The sequence below is a fragment of the Anastrepha ludens genome, chromosome 3, assembly GCF_028408465.1.
Source record: "Anastrepha ludens isolate Willacy chromosome 3, idAnaLude1.1, whole genome shotgun sequence".
Taxonomy (NCBI): domain Eukaryota; kingdom Metazoa; phylum Arthropoda; class Insecta; order Diptera; family Tephritidae; genus Anastrepha; species Anastrepha ludens.
Genome location: NC_071499.1, coordinates 28906213 through 28926811, shown reverse-complemented (window position 1 = coordinate 28926811; position 20599 = coordinate 28906213). Strand labels below are relative to the sequence as shown.

Here is a 20599-nt window from a genome sequence, read left to right as displayed (position 1 = left end):
GACGATAAGGAATCGCGCACTCAATGAAAGGGTGGAAGGAGGATAAGGAGCACGACGACGACAATGAATATAGCGCGACAACAGTGACCACCCCACAGCGAACACCAACGCCAACAAACATAATTCAACGATTCGTTTGATTGTGCGAATCTGGCGGCAGCTGAGCGGCGCGGTGTTGGCGAAAAGTGGCGAATGAAGCGGCGCTGGACGACGGCACGGCGGAAACACTGCGCGTTGGACAGCGGGCGCAGCGCGAGAGCACGCGTCGTGCGGGTAGAGAGGAAGGCAAATAAACTTTCGCACTGACAGCAACTTTCAGGCAACATAAATAAAAAAGTTTTTCATTCCGACGACTGCAAAACGGCGAATGACACGAAATACCGAAAGAAAAAATTTCCCAGCCATACAGTTGAAAAGCGACGACTTTAAATGCAGATTTATTGGTGTGAAAAAATAGCAAAATATAGAATAGTGAATACATTTTAGAGATAAATAAAAATGAAAATTAATAAAATATTGTAAAATTGCGTGCGTATCGAGTGAATAATGATGATGGTGCAAATAATTCGTGGCTAGGAAGACGAGTGCTTTCGCGAACAAAGAACCTGGTTGCTAGCAGCAGGCAGGCTGGCAGGCAGGCAGCCGCAGGCGATGAGACAGTAAAGCAGTGGAGCGAAAATTTTTTTCTTCTTCGACCACATCGGGCGACGATAGATAAAAATTTATTTTATTACGGCGGCAAGGACTTCGAAAATAAAAAATTATTTACAACAATCAGGTATGCAAATAGTGAACCTTGGCCCAGCCAGTGCGATGGTGTGGCAGCCTTAATGCACAGCGGAGACGGGGGAGTGCATAGGAAATAGCGACAGCATTGTTGGTGTTAGCACATTTGGACTCCTGCGCGAATTTATGGGCGTTGTTGGACGTGAAAAATGACGCGACGGTTGTGTGGCAAGGAAATTGCAATATTCCAAAAGAAATTCAAATAAACTAAAAATATTCTACTAAAATACTTAGCAGTGAAAAAAATCTATATCAAACGGAGAAAAATCGTGGAAAACGGAAGTGAAGGCGGCGGCGTAGTGTTTGGGTGATCGTCACTCAGTGGCCAATGGGGGCGCTGGTGCCGACGTTTGCGAAAGCCATAACAGCAGCGAAGGTGCCACCAACCAACACCCCAGCCTTTTAGGGAGTGTTCGTAAAAGTAGCAGGCACATGCAAAGACACAATCATAGACATAACCAAAGTTAGAGGCAACACTAGAGCCACTGCCAGAGATAGAACAGCCGTCGCCACCGCGCCACCGCGAAGGCACAACGCAGCGCCCGCACGACAAGGCAACTCTGAACACCCTGCACAAGCCAAAGTGCAGAGTCTGTAGCTCCTCCGTGCGCCTGCTGCGCGGTTGGCGTCGCCTTACGCGTCGTATTGCGCGGATCGAAGCATCGCGGGTGTAGATATACAAAACGGAAAACAACGGGCAAAATGGAATAAAGCGAAAAAATTTCTGATTCACAATCAGAAAAAGAAACTGAAGTAGCAGCCGTAGCCGTAGCCGCAGCGGTGGTAGCAGCAGCAGCAGCGGCAGCTGTAGCAGAAAGAAACAAGAGAGAATCGCCAAATGGCATATGAAACTTTCTTTTTTATTTTGCATTGAGAATTAGACCGCTTTGTTGGTGTGTGCGCGCACGTGTATGTGCTTGTGCGGTGCGTATTGGTATGCGAGTGAACGTAGTGAGGCGCAGAAGAATAAGAGAAAGCGAACGAAAAGCAAACGTGTCGAAAACAAAAATACTGAGTGCATAAAGAACAAGTAAAAGTGAAGAAGGAAAAAAAGCGAAACAAGAAAAAGTAAGAAAAAAGCTAAGCTACGTAGGAAAAACTATGAAAGTAGAAAAGGAGGTGTGAGTGGGAGAAAAAAGTGGTAGTGATAGTGTTAGTGTTAGTGTTAGTGGCACAGCACAGTGGCAAGGGACACAACGAAGAAGAAGAAAATTAACTTGCTGCGTGTGCAGGATACGCCACACTCGAGCTTAACTTGAGCGCTCGTTGATTTTTTATGTGTGCGTGTGTGAACGCGCAAGGAGGCAAGTGAGGGCGCAGCATTCAACGCCTGCTAAAAATAAGAAATTCTTTTAACGCGTTGCAAAGCAAAGCTTGCACGAAGCGCGTTTATAGAATTCAAAGCACAAACAGCAAATAATCGTTGATCTGTTCAAGTGAAACTGTGCGCGAACGCTACAGCAAAATTCGCGTCGAATTTTCATAAAAATTGTAGCCATTAAATAGCCAAAGTGACGCGCACAAAGCGAAAAGCGTTGCCAAAAGCAACAAAGCCGGCGAAGTCGCATGCCGCAACACTACGCAGCGCGCAACGCAACGTGACCGATGCGGCCAGTGAAGTACCTAAAGCGAATGCGGCCGACTTTAGCGCATTCGACTTTAATGACAGCTCCGATAATTCCGATATACAAACGCGCCCGCCTTCCTACCTCAGTCGCGCAAATGTGCAGAACAACACCAGCAGCGCCAGTGGCTGCGGTGGCGGTGGCGGCGGCGGCGGCAGTAACAACAATAACACCAGCAACAGTATTAGCAACGCCAATAACAACAACAGTAACTCCAACACCAACACCAGCAATCGGTTGACGAATAGCAACAATTTAGCAAACAACACCAACAATAACAACAACAACAATGCCAATAGCCGTGCAGCAGAAACGGCGTGCATCGACAGCTGTCGCAACCACACCGCTGATGAAGCGCCCAACCTCAACGGCGCCATGGAGCAGGACGATGAGGAGGATGACGAAGAAGAAGACGATGAGGATGAGGCGGAGGCGGAGGAGCAGCATGCTCAGCCTGCACGCGGAAATGAAGAGGAAGGAGACGACGATGCGGATGAAGCTGAGGAAGGCGACCAGGTTGCCGCTATTAATACCAACGCGGAACAGACGCGCGCTGCGGTCAGCAATGCATTAGGCAGTGCAGCTCACGACAATGGGAGGTTTCCTGAAGCGCCAAATGCGTCCACTGCAGCGAAGGCAACATCTCTTGGTACGCTAAGCAATGCGTGTAATACCAATGGTGCTGGCAACGGCGAAGACGATGACGATGATGATGATGATGATGACAACGGCAACAACAGCAGACACAGCCATAGTAGCAGCGCGCACAATGACAACAGCAACGCCAGCAGCGATGACATGCTTTGTCATGGTATGCGCGACTTGGGTGGTATGGGTGTCGGTGACAACCAACGCTCAACGGCCAACACAAGCAGTAACCATCACAACAACAATAACAACAACACCGCGGATGCACTGCTAATGGCTGCAATTGCCAATGCGAGCGCCAGCGGGACAAGTAATGGTGGCGCCGCCAGCGAGATGTGTGGCGCAATGCCTACAACTGACACAACAGAGTCGAATAACCAATGCGCGGTAACAAGCGGTGCCACTGGCGTTGGCACGCTTTTAGATGGCGTTTCGGTTGCGAGTAACGGCAACAATTGCAATGAAATCGCACGGAGCAGTAGCGCTAGTTTGAGCAACAATAGCTCGTCTGCTACGGCGTTAGGAGGTGGCAGTGGTGTTGGTGGTGATGCGAATAGTACTGGTGGAGGCGGTGGTGGCAATGGCAGCATTTGTGGTGGTGTTAGTGGGGTCGGCGGCGGTGGTGGTATCGTGAGTGGTATTGGTGGTGAGAGCATGTGTGGTGGTGCGCCAAGCGAAGCAGGCAGCGCTGCTGGCACAACGGGTTCGGGTCATAGTGAGCGGAAAAAGTATCGACATCAAAACTATAGTAAAAACATTTACATCGGCACCAAGAACGCTGAAAAGTGGGAACACACGCGAACGCGCCTGCAATTCAAGAACGATGTGGAGTTCGTGACGTACTTGTTGAATTTGGCCGACAACGATACGGAGCGTCTAGCCAAGTGAGTATTAAATTATGGGGATGTATTGGATAATATTTTATTTACTTTAAGACAAAAACTGTTTGAGTTTTCATGCAATGACTGAGTAAACTCAAATAATGAAGTTTATGAAGTGCCGAGAAAATAATTTTTAATAACAGAATTTTGAATTCTCGTACCTCTTCCTCTTCTCCTTCTCGATTTGCGCGATAACCGCTTACGCGATTTTGGCAGAGTTTAACAAAGCGCGCCAGTCGTTTCTTTCTCATATTAACCGGCCTCAGTTGATCACACCAAGTGAAGCCAAGTTCTTCTCCATCTGATCTTTTCAACACAGAAGAGGCCTTTCTCTTCCTCTGCTACCATCACCTGGCACCGCAACGATTCCTTTCAGAGCCGGAGCTTTTGTATTCATTCGAATGGCATAACCCAGCCAACGAAGTCGCTGGATCTTTATTCGCTGCGCTATGTCTATGTCGTCGTATAGCTCATACCGCTCATTGTTCCGCCGCCTGCGATATTCGCCGTCACCAACGTGCAAATATCTGAAAATCTTCGGCCAAATCTTTCTTTCAAGTCCACTCTCCATGGAACTCATCATCGTATATTGTCATTGTCCAAGCGTCTGCTCCATACGTTAGGACGGACTTGATGAGAGACTCAAAAAATGTTAGTTTTCGTTAGATATTCTTCTTTTTTTCTTCACATGGCAGTCCTGGGCGGACCACTGCTTGTTGCGGGTTCGTGACAATTAGTTTCTGGTAGGAGGTTGTCAGATTCGAGACCCTAGTCCATCTCCGGACGGTGTTCACCTTGCTTTATTTGTTCGCTTACTCTCCACCGCAATTTTCCATGCGATGATGGTCCACCCAGTCTCGAGTAAAGGTTAACAGCACCACCAAAGTGAAGGAAAAGCAAGGAGATTGATAGTGAGAGGTGAGAAGCATCATATCGTAGGATCAGCTATCAAGTTGCACATCCCTACCCTTTCGTTAGATATTTCGTACTAGAAGGCCGAAAAAACGAGTCCCTAAAGTGATTTCCGAAGCTTTGCACTACAATTAATTTTTAACCGGTTATTGGACATCGGTCTAAATCTAAATGATCAGCTTAGTCAGGGCGAGATCTGCTATTGCAGTTGTAACTGTACTGAGCAGGATAGGATGCCTAAAAATGCAACACCATAACGAATCTAGGTAGGTAGGTAAGAGAAATGGTTGAAGTACCTTACTGGCACACACCAAGTAGCACTGCTGCTGGAGATTAAATGGTAAACCCAGCATCTAATGACCGGCAAGCATAGATATAAGTTTAAAAATTCAATGGCGTGGAGTTCTCAGAACTATCTGCGTCCCACGTCTATTGTACTGTGTCCACAGGATACAAAATACCGTCTGATCTGTGCTTTCCTGAGAAACAAGTTGTGCTAATCCTCTTTCTCTGAAACTCATCAGCAATTTCATTTCCCCTCTATGCTCCTATGTCCTGGGACCCAGATTAGAGAAATGTTACCTTTACACCCAGGAGATTTGATCTCCTCCTTACTGGAGTTGACCAATTTGCGTCGTCAGAACCTTAATTGCAGCTTGACTATCGGATGTTGATATCTTTCTCGCTCCCGCGAGTAACAGTCTCGGTGCAGATTTCCCCCTCGATCCAATCCAGCCTACTTGGAAAGATTGATAGAGTGAGATCTGCACGTAGTTAACTGCCCAAAAATGCTACCCCGTCCATTAAAAGATTACCCCCGTACACCAAACTTCTTTAACCTGATTGCTCTTTGAACAGCGATGGAAATAGCGGGAAATTCGATGGGAAATAAATACAAAAAGACATTAACGGCAGCACTGGGAAAAGTTCTACATATTCCGGAGCAGTCCTTTGAACCCTCTGCTGTTTAGTTAAGAGCTTCCCACCAAACCAGGCATCCGTACGTTAAAACTGGCGGAACCTACGTTGTACATCCAGACACCGACTTGTGATTTGAGTCCCAATTTTTTCCCCCAATATAGATTTGAAAGAATAGAAAGTTATGTTGATCTTCTTTATTGGAGCTTGATGACTTTTGCCCCTTCTGCCACCGCATTAACTTCCCTAAAGCCCAGCAGGGACGATATTCAGAGACAGTTAGTCTTTCCACCTCTAGTCTATCTAACGCAGTGCCAATCGACTCCGGCATAACATTATTAAAAGCACCATCTTTGTCTATAAAGGCCGCCCAAGTGAATTGTTTAACCCTCCACAGATTTTTCCACAGTCCCTATCACCTCATGTAAGGCTGTTTCCGAGGATTTCTCCTTCAGATAAGTATGCTGCGCTGGAGATAATTTGAATTCAATGGGCTCTCGGATGCGATAATCGATCTATCTCTCAACCACCTTTAGGATAAATGAGGTAAGACTTATAGGCCTGAAGTCCTTGGCCGAGTCTTCACCCCTTCTCCCTGCTTTGAGTATAAAAACAACTTTCGTTTTCTTCCAGTTGGCGGGGACGTAGTTAAATCGTCAATTAATTTTTCTCCTCCACGTAAACTCCTCTACATTGAGTTTCAATCCTCATGAGGAGCCACAAGAACTACTATTCATTATGTGAGATTATAAGAATGTCTTCGAACCGTAATTTAGTATCGGATAAGAGTCTAAACTAACCCTAGCCATAAGTATTTCTAAACCTAGTAAGCAGTGAATTGTGACTTAGACCTTTTTTCATCGGCTTTTGACGAGGTTCATCTTGTTATCTTCCACTAAGGTGAATAACTTCCTTTGCTAGCTCATCCGTGATGCTTGTGATGTTGAGTAATAGGTCAACTTATTCAGGGTGTTCTTCAAAGTCTTCAACAGCTACATTCGGGGTGGCGACACCACACCCTTTCATTTGTCTTGGAGCCATCGTTAAAGATGGCAATATGCCTTCAGTCTAAGTTCGTGACGTCCTCTATTAGGTGTTTCTAAGGTTATTCTGAAATACTACTTAAAAAAAAAGAGTAAAAGATTAGTGTAAGTCTAATTGGAAAGGTTTAAAGAAATTTCGAGTACGCAGGGAGGAGTTACTATCAACGGATGCAGAAGGAAAGCCTTCATAGCACGGAAAAGGAGTGCGCAGGTGTCCAGTCTCCACAGAGTTGAGCTTAGAATAGATAAAGCTTATTGTTGAAAGTCCTTTGGCTTCACATAAGATGGCTTGCCCTGTTTGAGTATAGTAACCACCGTCCCCTGGCTGGTTTTTGCTGGTTTTGCGGTTTTTATATATTATATGTAAGGCATCCGAGTCTCTAAAAGTATTCCTTGTGGTAGCAGCTGGTGATATCAGAGGACTTGGTTTCATTTGGTGTGTCCAACTGGCGCTGATTAGTACGAGAAAGAAACGTTAAACTTGGCCAAAATCGCGTCAATTAAGACGAAGAAGAAGTTATGCGAAGCGTTCAAATTTACGAATAGAAACCTAGCTATAGCAATCTTGTCGATAATTCCTTGCGATCACGTAATTATAACCGTAATTGGAGTGATGGGGAATCTAAACGAGAATGCGTTTTTGTGACCAGAACGATCTCGCAACTTTGCACGTTTTCGCACTGGCCCAGTGCTCGCTGAGTTGAAAATGGTAGCTTAAAGATCTAGTTCTGCAACTCAAACTGTCTTTTTAGCATTAGGTAGGTAGGTATAAGTAGCAGTGGGTCTCCAAGCCAACTCACTTAGACCATTGCCGATGTATTATATTTTGATATCACAGTAGCAGTTTATCAGCTAGTTCTCGTTACCCCATTTTCTTTTAAGTGCAAACTCATTGATCTCCTAGTGGCATGTCACGAGGGACAGTAACAGAGAAGGTGTCTAACGGACTATTGCTCCTCCTCATTCTTGGAGCTTCTGCTTCTGCATTCTTCTCTCGCTAATTTGTTTCCCTGTAATGTCACTATGCCCTGGCATATGGAATTGCAAATCCTTGCAGGATCACTTTTCTTATAGATTGAGTAGAGCACAATAAATTCTAAGTAACAGGCTTTTAGCTTTTCAGGTTCGGATTATGCAGCTTTCACTGCATCACTAATCACTGCTTCGGATACACATCCATGTATTCTGCTGTTTTTATCAGTCATCTGAGAGAAAAAATCAACCCTGTTTAATTCAGGTGTGCCCAAGTTGCTTGTGGCCATACCGGCGTTTCCCTTCAAGATCAAAATCGTTCAGCAACCCTCCGAATTAAGTTTTAAAGTGGCGTGTATTTCAAATGGTTATCAGCATAAAATTATTTGTCAGATCAGTACGACATAATTTAAGCCTTTTTTTGTCAGAAGTGGCTAAAATCGAGAATGTCAGAAATATCGCCACTATAGTATTTCTCACCTATAGGGTGATTCCACCCTGGGACTGCTAAAACCATTTTATTAAGGTAGAGCCGCCTTTTAGACACACCAAGTATCTGCGTCCAGGTTCCTCTTCTAGGTGCGTATGGGGATTATACGCTTTCTGTAGCCTCCATTACTACTTTGTGAGCGATGGGGCATCAGAAAGTGCGCAATATCCTTGCTCGTTATTGACCTGCCGTCTGTTTGGGTTTGTCTTGAGGATTACCTCAGGTGCTCGTGCTTGTCGTCTGTTCGTACATACAGTTACCCCCACAGGAAATCTGATTCAACATAGCTTCTTTGAATGACGCATCTGTTGGATGCTTTAGCTCGGTCGCATTCGCCTTGCTTCCACTTTGCGCTCGTATTCTATGTTTGGGAGTTTTATTATAATTCTTTCTGCAAACTCTTTTATTGCTTCCTCCATTTCCAATTTTCTTTCGATCTCAGCATTTGTGTTACCAGGTTATCTGCTGTGGTGACGACGCCGAGAACATTTGCGAGCTCGGAGCGCTCTTCGTAAAATCTGAGGTCGAATTATCTGCTAGATTTAAGCGGTGGAGCTACGCAGGAAAGCCACCATGCCCGCTGAGAATCTGGGTCAGAGAGAAATCGGCATTTTAGACCGCGTTCTTTTGAAAGATGTGTCTTTTCTCTGCTATCCTCTGCGCGAACGGAGCAAACTAGGTACACAAAGTGAGACCAAGTATTTTCCACTTCATCTTTCCAACAGCGTCTCTTTCCTCTGCTACCATCAGCAGATACCGCATCGAATACTTTTAATGCTGAAACTTCTGTATACATTCGTACGAGATGATCTAGCCAGAGACTCGAACCTGCACACTCCCGAATGGAAGTTACGCACCAACCAATTCGGCTACTTTGGCCGGACATAAAACACCAAATCAGAGAGAAGGGTTTTTGGAACAGCGGTCGCCCCTCGGTAAGCATGGCAAATCTCCAAATCTCCGAATTGAAGCAGAAGCTCAGCCACATATCCAATAAAATATGTACGCGCCAATATACTTATATTCCTGGATTTGAACGCGTTTAGTGTTGCCAGGCGCCATCTGAAAATTTGGACAAATCTTTCAGTTAAATTGCAAACTATTCAATTTAAAACCTTTTTAACTTCAAAAGTTATGATATCATGTCGTTTAATGCTTGCCATATTCGAATGTACGAGGGTTGCTATTTATATTTCTGAACTTGGGAATTTCTTGTGTTGTTGGTGCCATCTGTATTTCCCATAGGAACGATTCGCCTATTTTACCAGAAATGCCTCAGAACGTTTTGATGTGTGAGACATACTCTTGCACCATACATTAGGACGGACATGAAGAGACACTTATAAAACGTGGGTTTTGTTCGTCGGTAGAGAGGACTTCTCTTTCTAATTACTTACTTAGTACAAAGTGACACTTTTTGGCAAGAGAGATCCTCATTAAAATTTCAGGTCTGGCATTATTAATAGTGTGAACGTGAATTTCCAAATGAACGTCTTTTACTGCTTCAACGAGCCGATGAGCTGGGAGAGAGACCTGTTGAGAACCTGTGGTCTGCTACTGGAAAGAGACCCATTTTTCTCGTCAACTCAGCGAGCACTGAGTTAGTGCGCATAAGTGCAATGTCGCGAGATCCTTCTGGCCACGGGTAGATCGGGGGCGCTCGAGGGAACTTCTAAGGCTAACAAAGTCGCAGCTCTCGAATTTGGTAGGTATCCTCAGCGGACATTGTACGATAGGTGTACATGCGACGAGGCTTGTAATTGCTTCAAGTCCTTTCTGCAGAAGCTGTCTGGAGGACGAGGTGAAATCATCGCAAAACTTTCTTCTCAGCTGCCCTGCTTTCATCGGGCAAAGATTTAGACATCTGGGCTCACACTTTTTCGCTATACCTGTGGGTATTGCGGGTTCAAATATCATATACCTGGTGAAATTCATCGGTGGCTTGAAGTACTTAACACAAATGTAAATGGCCACTGTTGGTCGTCATCCTCTAATTCAATGCTCCTTCTTCCTTTACTTTCACCTATCTGGTTCCTTCCCTTCTCCTTTTCCCTTTCCTGCCCTTGTAAGGTATCACAACGGACAAATTTTGAAGTTTTGTAGAAGAGGGCCCCTAGCAAGGGCAGCCATTTAACCTAACCTAACCTTCGGCCGCCATAGGTTAGTGCCATGGGCTAGTGCGTGACTACAATTTGGAATTCAGAGAGAACGTAGGTTCGAATCTCGGTGAAACTCAAAAATTAAGTAAAAGTTTTTTTAATAGCGATCGCCCCTCGACAAGCAATGGCAAACCTCCGAGTGTATTTCTGCCATGAAAAAGCTCCTCATAAAAATATCTGCCGTTCGGAGTCGCCTTGAAACTGTACGTCCCTCCATTTTGTGGAACAACATCAAGACGCACACCACAAATATGAGGAGGAGGTCGGCCAAACAACCAACACGGGTGTACGCGCCAATTATATAGATATATCCTAACCTAATCTACTGCTTCACATTTATAGGCTTGATATGTGATTCCATATATGCTTCGCCCAACCTCGAATCTAGAGGATTGTATCCCTAAACCTAAAAAGTAGCTCAATTCTTCGCTTTGGCTACATTGCAAATACTAACAAAGTTGTCTCGGGCCAAGCTAAACGCCTATCCAAGTTAGCAGCCGTAAAATTTGTTACTGCACGGCGGCAATGCCAACTGGCTTCAACAATTGTTGAGGGCGCTGTCATGAACGTTGTGGAATATAGCGAACGCAAAGAGGGGCCAGGGGTCGAGACAGAGGTTAAGAGCTGCACCACTTCAGGTAGCTGACGATTGCAGTTGCAGTTAGTTATGTACGCAGGCTTGTTGTTATCGGTGCAATGCTGGGGGTCCCATCGCACAAGCACGACTGTACACAAGCCGTTCCGTTTTTTGTTTTGTTTTTGCTTTCGAATGCCGTTGTCGTGCTTGGATAAGCCCGTAGAGCACCATAAAAGTTGGAATGTGCAGATTGCACGCGCTTATGCAACTTTTGAATTTGAATTTCCACCATTTTTTTTTGCGATTTCTGCCTTTCGCCAAAAATCAGCTACCGCAGAGTCGTATGCGAAAGAGCAAAGTTGCAGGTGCATATGTATGCACTAAGTGTCTATATGTGTGTGTGTGTGTGTTCATAAGTATATGAGTAGATAACGCACATGGGCACAGGAGTGCATGAATGCACTTGCATATGCATACAATTGGAGTGGTCGGATGAGAGCGGGTGCAAAACTGAGGCTAAGCGGCTATAAGTGTGTGCTTGTAGTTGCACGCCTGCATGTAGTTGGTTGCCTTAACGAGCTCGTACGCCCTGTAGGGCCATGCAAGTGCGCACGCAATGCCTATGACGACTGCCAGCCAACGCTTCTTGCCCAGCGCTGACGTTTCATGGCGAAATTTGAAGAAACGTAAATGTTTGTATGTCAGCGCACATTTTGTTCGTGCACGCCAAGCAACGCATATTCGCATACAACCAATACACTGCGGACTGAGCTATACATACACACATATGCACACTAACAATGCAATACACACACACACACACACATGCGTCGTATGGTTCTATGTCGTTTCGTTATTTAGCTGCCTCGTGTTTTGTATTTCCGCTTCCGCTAACACGCTATCAGCACGCATTCAAAATCACATGAGATTACACATACACACATGGGTACCTCCATACAGACACATACACATACACACAAACCAATACGAATATGTGAGTGTAGGCACACTTTGCAATCACTCACACGCAGCCACACGGCATTACTTTATACTTCGCGGGCATATCGAATCTTATAATGCCGTACATGCACGAATTTCGCACACATTCCTGCATCGGTGTATGTTCGGTGCTTGTGCGTGTGTATGTACGCATCTATGCATTCGGTTGGCAAAGTGGCGGCAATGCTTTTGTCGCGCACAAACCATTCGCGCATGAATCGCCTTTTATGTTGTCGCTTTTGTGCATCTCCTCTTATTCATTCCCATTTCTTTTATTTTTTATTTTTATTTTTTGCTTTTTTAGTCTTTTTTTTCTTTTTTTGATTTTGAACACCAACCAAGTGAGCAGCCATAACGGTTTGTTATGGATATTCGAAGTCATTATGCAGGCATTGGCGTATCGTTGCAACGGCATACATTGAAAGCATTCAAGCATTCAGTAGATTTCCTGAAATGGCGCAACGTTGGAGCCTGCAACTGTTGGATAAACTTGAAGTGAGAGTATCTTTGCCCACTAAAGCCTTTTCCAACAAAAAGGGAAATACAGAAAAAGAAATAGGTAAAGAAAATAAAGATCGAAATAGATAAAGAAAGAAAGTCTCACTCACGATTCGCCTTCGTTGCTGACTAGATCTACTATGTCTTCTATGATATTTATAAGTAAAGGGTGGTTAAGTTTTAAGGACCGGTATTGATTTTGAAAAAAATACAATTTTTTTAAGAAAATTATTGTAATTCCCTTATTATGATAATATTGGAACAGCTCAACTACGTATGAAACGAAATATCGGCCAAATAGCCGCCGTGGCCTCGGCGGCACACCTCCAAAGACCACCAAATTCAAATAGTTCCTTATCTAGAGGGTGGTTAAGTTTCAAGGGCCGGTATTGATTTTGAATAAAATACAATTTTTATACAAACTTATTGTCATTTCTCTTTATTATGATAATACTGGTATGGCTCAATTACGTATAAAATAAAATATTTGCCAAATGGCCGCCGCAATCTCGGCGGCACACCTCCATCCGATGGTCCAAGTTTTCGATGACGCTGAGGCATAATTGAGGTTCTATGCCGTTAATGTGCCGAATTATCTCATCCTTTAGCTCTTGAATTGTTGCTGGCTTATCAAGGTACACCTTTTTTTTCAAATATCTCCAAAGAAAGAAGTTCAACGGTGTCGATCATGATCTTGGCGGCCAATTGACATCGCCGGGGCGTGAGATTATTCGGCCATCAAATTTTTCGCGCAGAAGAGCCATTGTTTCGTTAGCTGTTCAAACAACATATCGCCAACATTCATATCTTCCAATTCGGGTCATAAAAAGTTCGTCATCATCTCACGAAAGCGAACACTATTCACAGTAACTGCCTGACCGGCCTCATTTTGGAAAAAATACGGCGCAATGATGCCGCCGGCCCATAAACCGCACCAAACAGTCACTCTTTGTGGGTGCATTGGGTTTTCGGTAATCATTCGCCCAAACGCGGCAATTCTGCTTATTGACGAATCCACTGAGGTGAAAGTGTGCCTCATCACTGAAGATGATTTTCTTCACGAAGTGCGCGATATGCATTTTGATTTGAACGCCCGTTTTCATAATAAGCCTGAATAACTTTAACGCATTGCTTGATTGTGTGTCTTTCCATGGTTCAAATTAAGTTAGTCTGAAATTGAAAAGTGTCAAGTGAAATGCAGAAAAAAGCTTGACGCTTAGGTGTGGTTTGCATACAACATCGGCCCTTGAAATTTAACCACCCTTTACATCTGAAAGGTCCAGATCCAGGTTTCAGGCTTTTATTTAAACAGAAAACAATAATTATGTCAAGAAGTTAATCAATTTTATATTTGCCGTTGCTATTTACAACCTCTTCCCCCCTCTCCATCAATTTGTTGATGCCGTTCCGCCAAAAATCGCCTACTCTGGTGTCAAGAAAGTTGTTGAGCCAGTGTTTAAGGACCTCTTTGTTATCGAAGGTAACGCCCTTCATATGGTTTGACAGGGAACGGGAAAGATGCTAATCGGTGGGTGCAAGGTCCGCAGAATACGGCGAATGCTGAAGGACCTCCCATTCGAGCTCTTGGAGTGTGGCTTTAATGACTTGTGCAACATGGTGTCTGGCGATGCCATGAAGGAGTATGGTTTGACCATGTCGATCAGGTATTTTCAGTCCAATAGCCTCATTCACGCGCTACAGCTGGGCAATGTAGAGCTCCTTGTTGACCCTGGCATTCTTTTCGATCATTTCCCAGTGCACAATGCCCTCCCAGTCCCACCAAACACATATGATGATCCTCTTTGGATGAATATCCGGCTTGACTCTCGGTTTTGGCGTATCTCCTGGAGCCACCCACTTCATTCTTTGCTTCATATTAATGTAGAGGCACCATTTCTCATCTCCCATGAAGGTTCGGTACAAAAAACGTTGTTTATGACCGTGTTTTGCTCGATAGCGAGCGAGATGCTGAGAAGCATTTTGAAGTAGACTTTCTTGGTCTCTTTCGTTGAGCTCGTGAGGCACCCAGGCTCCCAATGTTTCGGTAAATCCATTTAAATGAAGGTGATGGGGAATCGATTTATGATCGCAGTAATTTTTTCCGCCAATTCACGACTGGCTTGGAGGCCGCTCTCCTTCGAAAGTGATTAGAGACGTTCTTCATCGAATTCAGAAGGCCTTCCGCCGCGGAAGTGTCATCGATGTGAAAGTCGCTATTTTGAACTCTGCAAACCATTTCCGTGCTGTAGACTCCCCTATAACATCTTCTTCATACACGGCAGCTTTTTGGCTTCGGTGAAAAGCAGAGAAGAGCAGGTGTCGAAAATGTTTTGATTTTTGCCTCCTGGGTATTCCATTTCTAAGCCTCAAAACTAATAAAAAATGAAGTAACTCAAAAATACAATTAAAGTTTTGTACATCAGAAAAAGTTCTATCGAATGAATACTTACCCATTGCCAGACAGCAAACAAATCTTAGTAAAACAAAGGAAAATATAAAAACGCTATGAACTTATTCCCCAACCCAATAGATAGACAGCTTAGCAATGTTGCTAATGCCCTTTGGAGGCAATCAACTTTTTGCCAAATAAGCAGGCAAACTCGGTCAGAAGGGAACCAGGCCACATGAAATTGCTGCTGAATCTTAGCAGACAGGATATAAGAAATATGATAGGGATACTAACAGGGTATTGTCTAATTGGAAGGCATGCAAATAGATTGGGGGTACCACATAATGACTTTTGTCGAAGCTATCAAGATACTGAAGAAGAGGAAACCGTGGAACACCTCCTGGCCTTGTCAAGCTCAGACTCGCCTTTCTGTACAGCGTTGAAGAGGTTTCATATATAGAGTTGCTGAAATTAACAAAATTCATTAAGTAAAGGACAAGCTCCCGTGGTATCACCTACTAACTTACTGCGAGAAATTCATAAAGGTTAATATTAAAAGACTGGCAATTCTGCCCTAAAAACTATATGGAGTGCACAAAGCATTGAAAGGCGAAGTGTGGGGCTTGTATTTCGCCTCACTGCACTAAAAAATCCCCGTCTGTTCCGTTTGCCTTTGCCCGTGGAACTATGGCAAGGTATTTTTTCGTGGAGGGAGAGCGGCCTTTTGCCATTCTTGGAAAATTTGCGCAGCACAACTTTGTCATGATTTTCTTTGCCATATTACAAGAAGCGGATCAGTTTTCCTTTGACTCAAGCATAATATCCACCGCAAAATAACATCCAATGCGAGTATATGGGGTTGGTAACCCTCCCAACTGTCAAACTCACCATCACGCGCTACCCCCTGTTTAAAATTGGCGAGTCTCTGACGGCCGCGTAACTTTGCAACCTGTGATGGAAGAAATGCTATTGATTAAGCCAAAAATTTTCGCTATAAGTTTGGGGGCTTTAGCCGAAACCTCGTCACCAGAATCAGAAAGGAAGGCTGGTGCCATGCTAATCTTAAACCGTATACTACCAACAAAACCACAGTAGACCTTTTCTAACTCGCGGAATCATAGGAAAGTATATATATAATATCCATCAGGTCGTCAACTACCTTATTGACTGACCTTGGGATGACTTGACCATTCGGTTTCAAACTGCGGACAGACGAAAAAGCAATGTTCGACTCTTCAAACAGGTGACAACCCTCTTCAAAGTAAAGCTGTGAACCTTCTCCTCAGCGAATCGAACCGTTTGACGCCCATATATTTTATATGCCATATAACTTGTTTATAAATAAATTATATTCAACTCTCCACACAGGTAGCAACCCTCCTCAAAATATAACTTCGAACTTTCTCTTCGTCGATATAAGCCATTTGACACCACTATTTTAATAGTTCTTATAACTTGTGTAAAAATAAATTAAACTCGACTTCTCAAACAGGTGGCAACCCTTCTCAAAACATAACTTCGAACTTCCTCTTCATCGATACAAACCATTTGCTACCCCTATTTTAATATTTCATATAATTTCAGTAAAATAAATTAAATTCGTCTTCTCAAACAGAGGCAACCCTACTCAAAATATAATTTCGAACTTTCTCTTCGTCGATACAAACCATTTGACACCCCTATTTTAATATTTCATATAACTTGAGTAAAAAAAAAAAAAAAATTCGACTTCTCAAACAGGTGGCAACACTGCTCAAAATATAACTTCAAACTTTCTCTTCGTCGTTAAAAACTATTTGACACCCCTATTTTAATAGTTCTTATAACTTGTGTAAAAACAAATTATATTCAACGCTCTGAAACATGTGGCAACCCTCCTCAAAATAAAGTTATTAGCCTTCTCCCCTGTGATACGAACCCTTTGTCACCCATATTTAAATATTTGATATAACTTGACTAAAAATAGATTAAATGCAACTTATCAAACAGGTGGCAACCCTTTTCAAACTATAGTTTTAAACCAAAAATCTCACTATTAGGGATGATATCTTGAATCACAGCATACATTTTCGAATTAGAAGAACCCAAAGATTGTGTGCTGATCCTTGAATTTCATATTTCTACATCTGCTTGAGAAACTGAGTAGGATAAACTCTTTCTATGAAGATCGTTTATTAAGAAACAACCTTTTATTTTTCAACTCTAATAAACCTTACTTTCATCAATGATACCGACGCAAATTTCATCCATCTGATTAATTTCTTCAACTGAAAATAGTCGCAAAGGATTCATAAGGGAGCAACTTGTAGCCCAACTCATGTAATTTTGCCACTACGCCTGCGTACAAAAGCACTGATGCCTTGTCCGTAGAAGAGAACTCTGCCACTCCAAGTGCTGTAGCTTTTTCTTTACGGTATTTAATGTGAATGACGCTCTGTGCATCTCCAAAAGCATTCGTCCTGATTTTGATTCACCTTAACCGTCTTCGGCTTCCGCTCACCATGAGACCGTCACGACTGGTACTTAATCTCTCGTGTGCTTTTTCATATCCAAATATTTATCCATGTAACTAATACATGTCCTCTTTAAGTTGGCATACTTTCTTCGCTTTTTTATGGCTTAGGGTGGGACTCATAGGCTTGGTGAATGGCAACACTGGTAAAAGGATAATTCAAAAGGTGTTTCACAAAGGATAGAAAATGTTAAACGACGAATTATTTTCAGTTAAAAAAATCACAAATAAATTATTTCGTAGGGCACAAATCTGGCAAAGAAGGCATCTCCAATACAGATTTGAAAAGCGCAAACATGAATAAATTAAAAACTATCCTCAACTTTTCAGTTTAAGCTACTACACCAAGAGAGTTCTCCGCCGCGAAACTTGAACTGATCTTAAAATCTTTATGCTTTCTTTTACAACCCTTCGAACTCGATCGACTGTAAAACCAAAGATGCCTTCCCTGTCAACCAATCTTGGGGTTGAGGTCACCAGAATTAACAAAAGTACTTGGTGCCGACCTTCTACTACAAGCCTGAATTTGCACTCTTTTATATGATTCGATGGACTTCTAATCTTTCCCACTCCATCGCATCTCTTGAATGGTCATGAACTTTCGTTCTTACAAGGACATCAATCCTTCGGCTAGAGGCGTTATTCACATTAAGTGGACAGGCATTCTAGATGCACTTATTTCGTTGTCAAGGAGATGTGGATTATAATGGTAACCATTGCGTAAGCTCGGTCCTAAGAAGTGGTACGCCACATTAAAGACATCTAGAGAAACACGCTCAGAAATTTGTATTGTGCTTACTCCACAATATTTGGTGTCTAGAAACGGCACAGCTAAAGCAATTCAAACGAGATTTTTTTTTGACAATTAGCCCACTTCAGGCCATTTTAACCAACTCTGCGTACTCCTATAATTTATAATATAAAATAAAGTTAATAATGATAGTAGAGATTGAGATGCTTCTTAAAAATTTCTATTATACTAAGTAACTTGAATAAAACTTTTCTCTTTTTTACAGCTTGCCACCGCCCTCGGCGCCAACAACCCCTACTAAGAGTTTCGCCAATAATTTCAAATTGGAGCCCAATCTCAGCGTGAAGGAGTTTGGCAAAAGTCAAACAGAGAACAGCAATGAGGCAACACCAGCACCAGCACGCAGGAAATACAAAAAGCGCGTGAAATTCAGCGATGCACTTAATGGTTTCCCGAAAATGAAGGACTTCTCGAATTTTTCCGCGAAAGCAAAGAAACAAGACCAAAAAATGAAGAGTACAGCCAGCGGCAGTGGCAGTACAAACGACACACTGCCCGAAGTGTTGGACTGCCGCATAGCAGAAAAGATCAAAAGCGAATTGGAGGAGAAGTCCGCAACGAAAATTCCACCACATCAGAATGCATTGTGTCTGAAAAAGCCGGGCGAGGGTGGGGACATGGAACAGCAGCACAACAGCGATGAAGACGAGGATGATGAAGCAGAAGCGGATACTGGCATAGGTACAGCAAGCGCAACAACTGCTGTCGCTGTCGCCACCGCTGCTACTGTTCCTGCTATCGGAGATGTAGTAGATGCCAACAGTGCAGCAGCAACACCAACCCTCTCACTCAATGCCCTATCTGCGCCGTCGACGAGCAACTTTCGAGCGCGAGTGAAAGTCAAGCGAGGCCCCAAAAACGTGTCAGCACTGCCAGTTAACAGTGCATTCAGCAGCTTGGGTACCAGCATTGCGGACGAGGAAGAAGATGAGCTCGATGGCGACACAGATGGCGATGACGACGATGAGGAAATGGACGAGGAAGCGTTGGCGCGCGAAATGAAAAACGAACAAAATTTCGTTGAAGAAGAGGACGAGCACGATATTGCCTTCCGTTCGCAACAATCGTGTCGCGAATGCTCAATCACACACGACTATAAAATTTGTCCATTGCGCACAGCAATCGGTACTATCACCGATGCCGTAGATCTGGCCGAATGGATTGAACGTAAGAATCTAGAAGCTTTGGCTAAACTCAAACACGATGCACAGCGTCAAGCAAAGCAAGATCACGATCCCGATGACGAGGACATGGACGAAACATCACAAATGTCTGAGCTCGAAACGAAACCCTTGATAACGTTCGCCGAGGCATCGGTGCCAGCCGAATTCGAACTACACAATGTCGAGCCGAATGTGACAGGCGTATTTGCGCGAACCGAGGTACGTGCCTTCACCAAACTCGGTCCGCTAATTGGACAGCCAGTACAGAGTAGCGATGTACGTGAAGGTAGTGATATGAAATGGATTTTCGAGATTTGCGAAGCGGGTGCGGAGAAGTCTGAACTGCTAGCATGTGACAATCCCAATACTTCCAATTGGTTGCGCTACATACGACCAGCGCCCACCTACGATGAACGCAACGTGAATCTGGTCTCGATTGAACGACATGCGTTCTTTGTCACCTGTCGGGATGTAAAGAATGGCATGGAACTGCTTTATTGGAGCGACGATTGCAATACGATGTGGCGCAAAAAGCACACAGAGAAAACGAGTAATTTCATTTGAATCATATCAATGAGTTTAATTAGATCTTCTGCTCTCTCTCTCTCTCTCTCTTGCTGACCTTCTCCTTTCAGATTGTGGTGGCTGCAATTTGCGCTTCGACCATCCGCTCTACTATCGCACGCACTGCTCCATTTTCCACGATCCCTCAATGAGTCTCACCATACGCAAATACCATTGCAAAGTGTGTGGCGAGGCGGTGCTCGGCAAGGACAACATCATGAAACATGCAGCAGAGAAACACGAAGGCAAAGGCGCTTACCAATGCCAATTTTGCAACAAATTCTTCCTGCGGCTCAACTACTTGGAAATGCATCGCACCTACGGCTGTGCGGCCAATCCGAATCGTGCGCGGCCACTTTGCGATTTTTGTGGTCGTAAATTTTGCCAACCGCAAAAGCTCAAGGCCCACATCAAGCGCATGCACAGTGGTAAGAAGAAGCACAATTCATAATTTGCGGTAGACGTATGGTCGGTCACCATGTGGCCCCACTGCTGCGCACCTGTTTATATGTAAATGTATTCCAATACATACGTATGTGCAGCAGTGAGTTTGTGTCTGTGTGTATGTAGCGCTTTGGCAAACGCCTGTAGTTTGTGAGTTTGAGTTTGCGAGTGTGAATAGCAAATGCAGAGCGAATCTCACTTAGAGTAT

At 43.9% G+C, this 20599-nt stretch overlaps 1 protein-coding gene across 1 annotated transcript in view; it reads left to right on the top strand.

Annotated features, from left to right (window-relative positions):
* Nucleotides 1-20599, top strand: part of LOC128857435 (uncharacterized) — a 29237-nt gene that overhangs the window by 1940 nt on the left and 6698 nt on the right. Inside the window, 3 exon segments of the mRNA XM_054093193.1 lie at nucleotides 2293-3943; nucleotides 18426-19933; nucleotides 20019-20375. Of these exon segments, the coding sequence (XP_053949168.1) occupies nucleotides 2293-3943; nucleotides 18426-19933; nucleotides 20019-20375 (3516 nt within the window).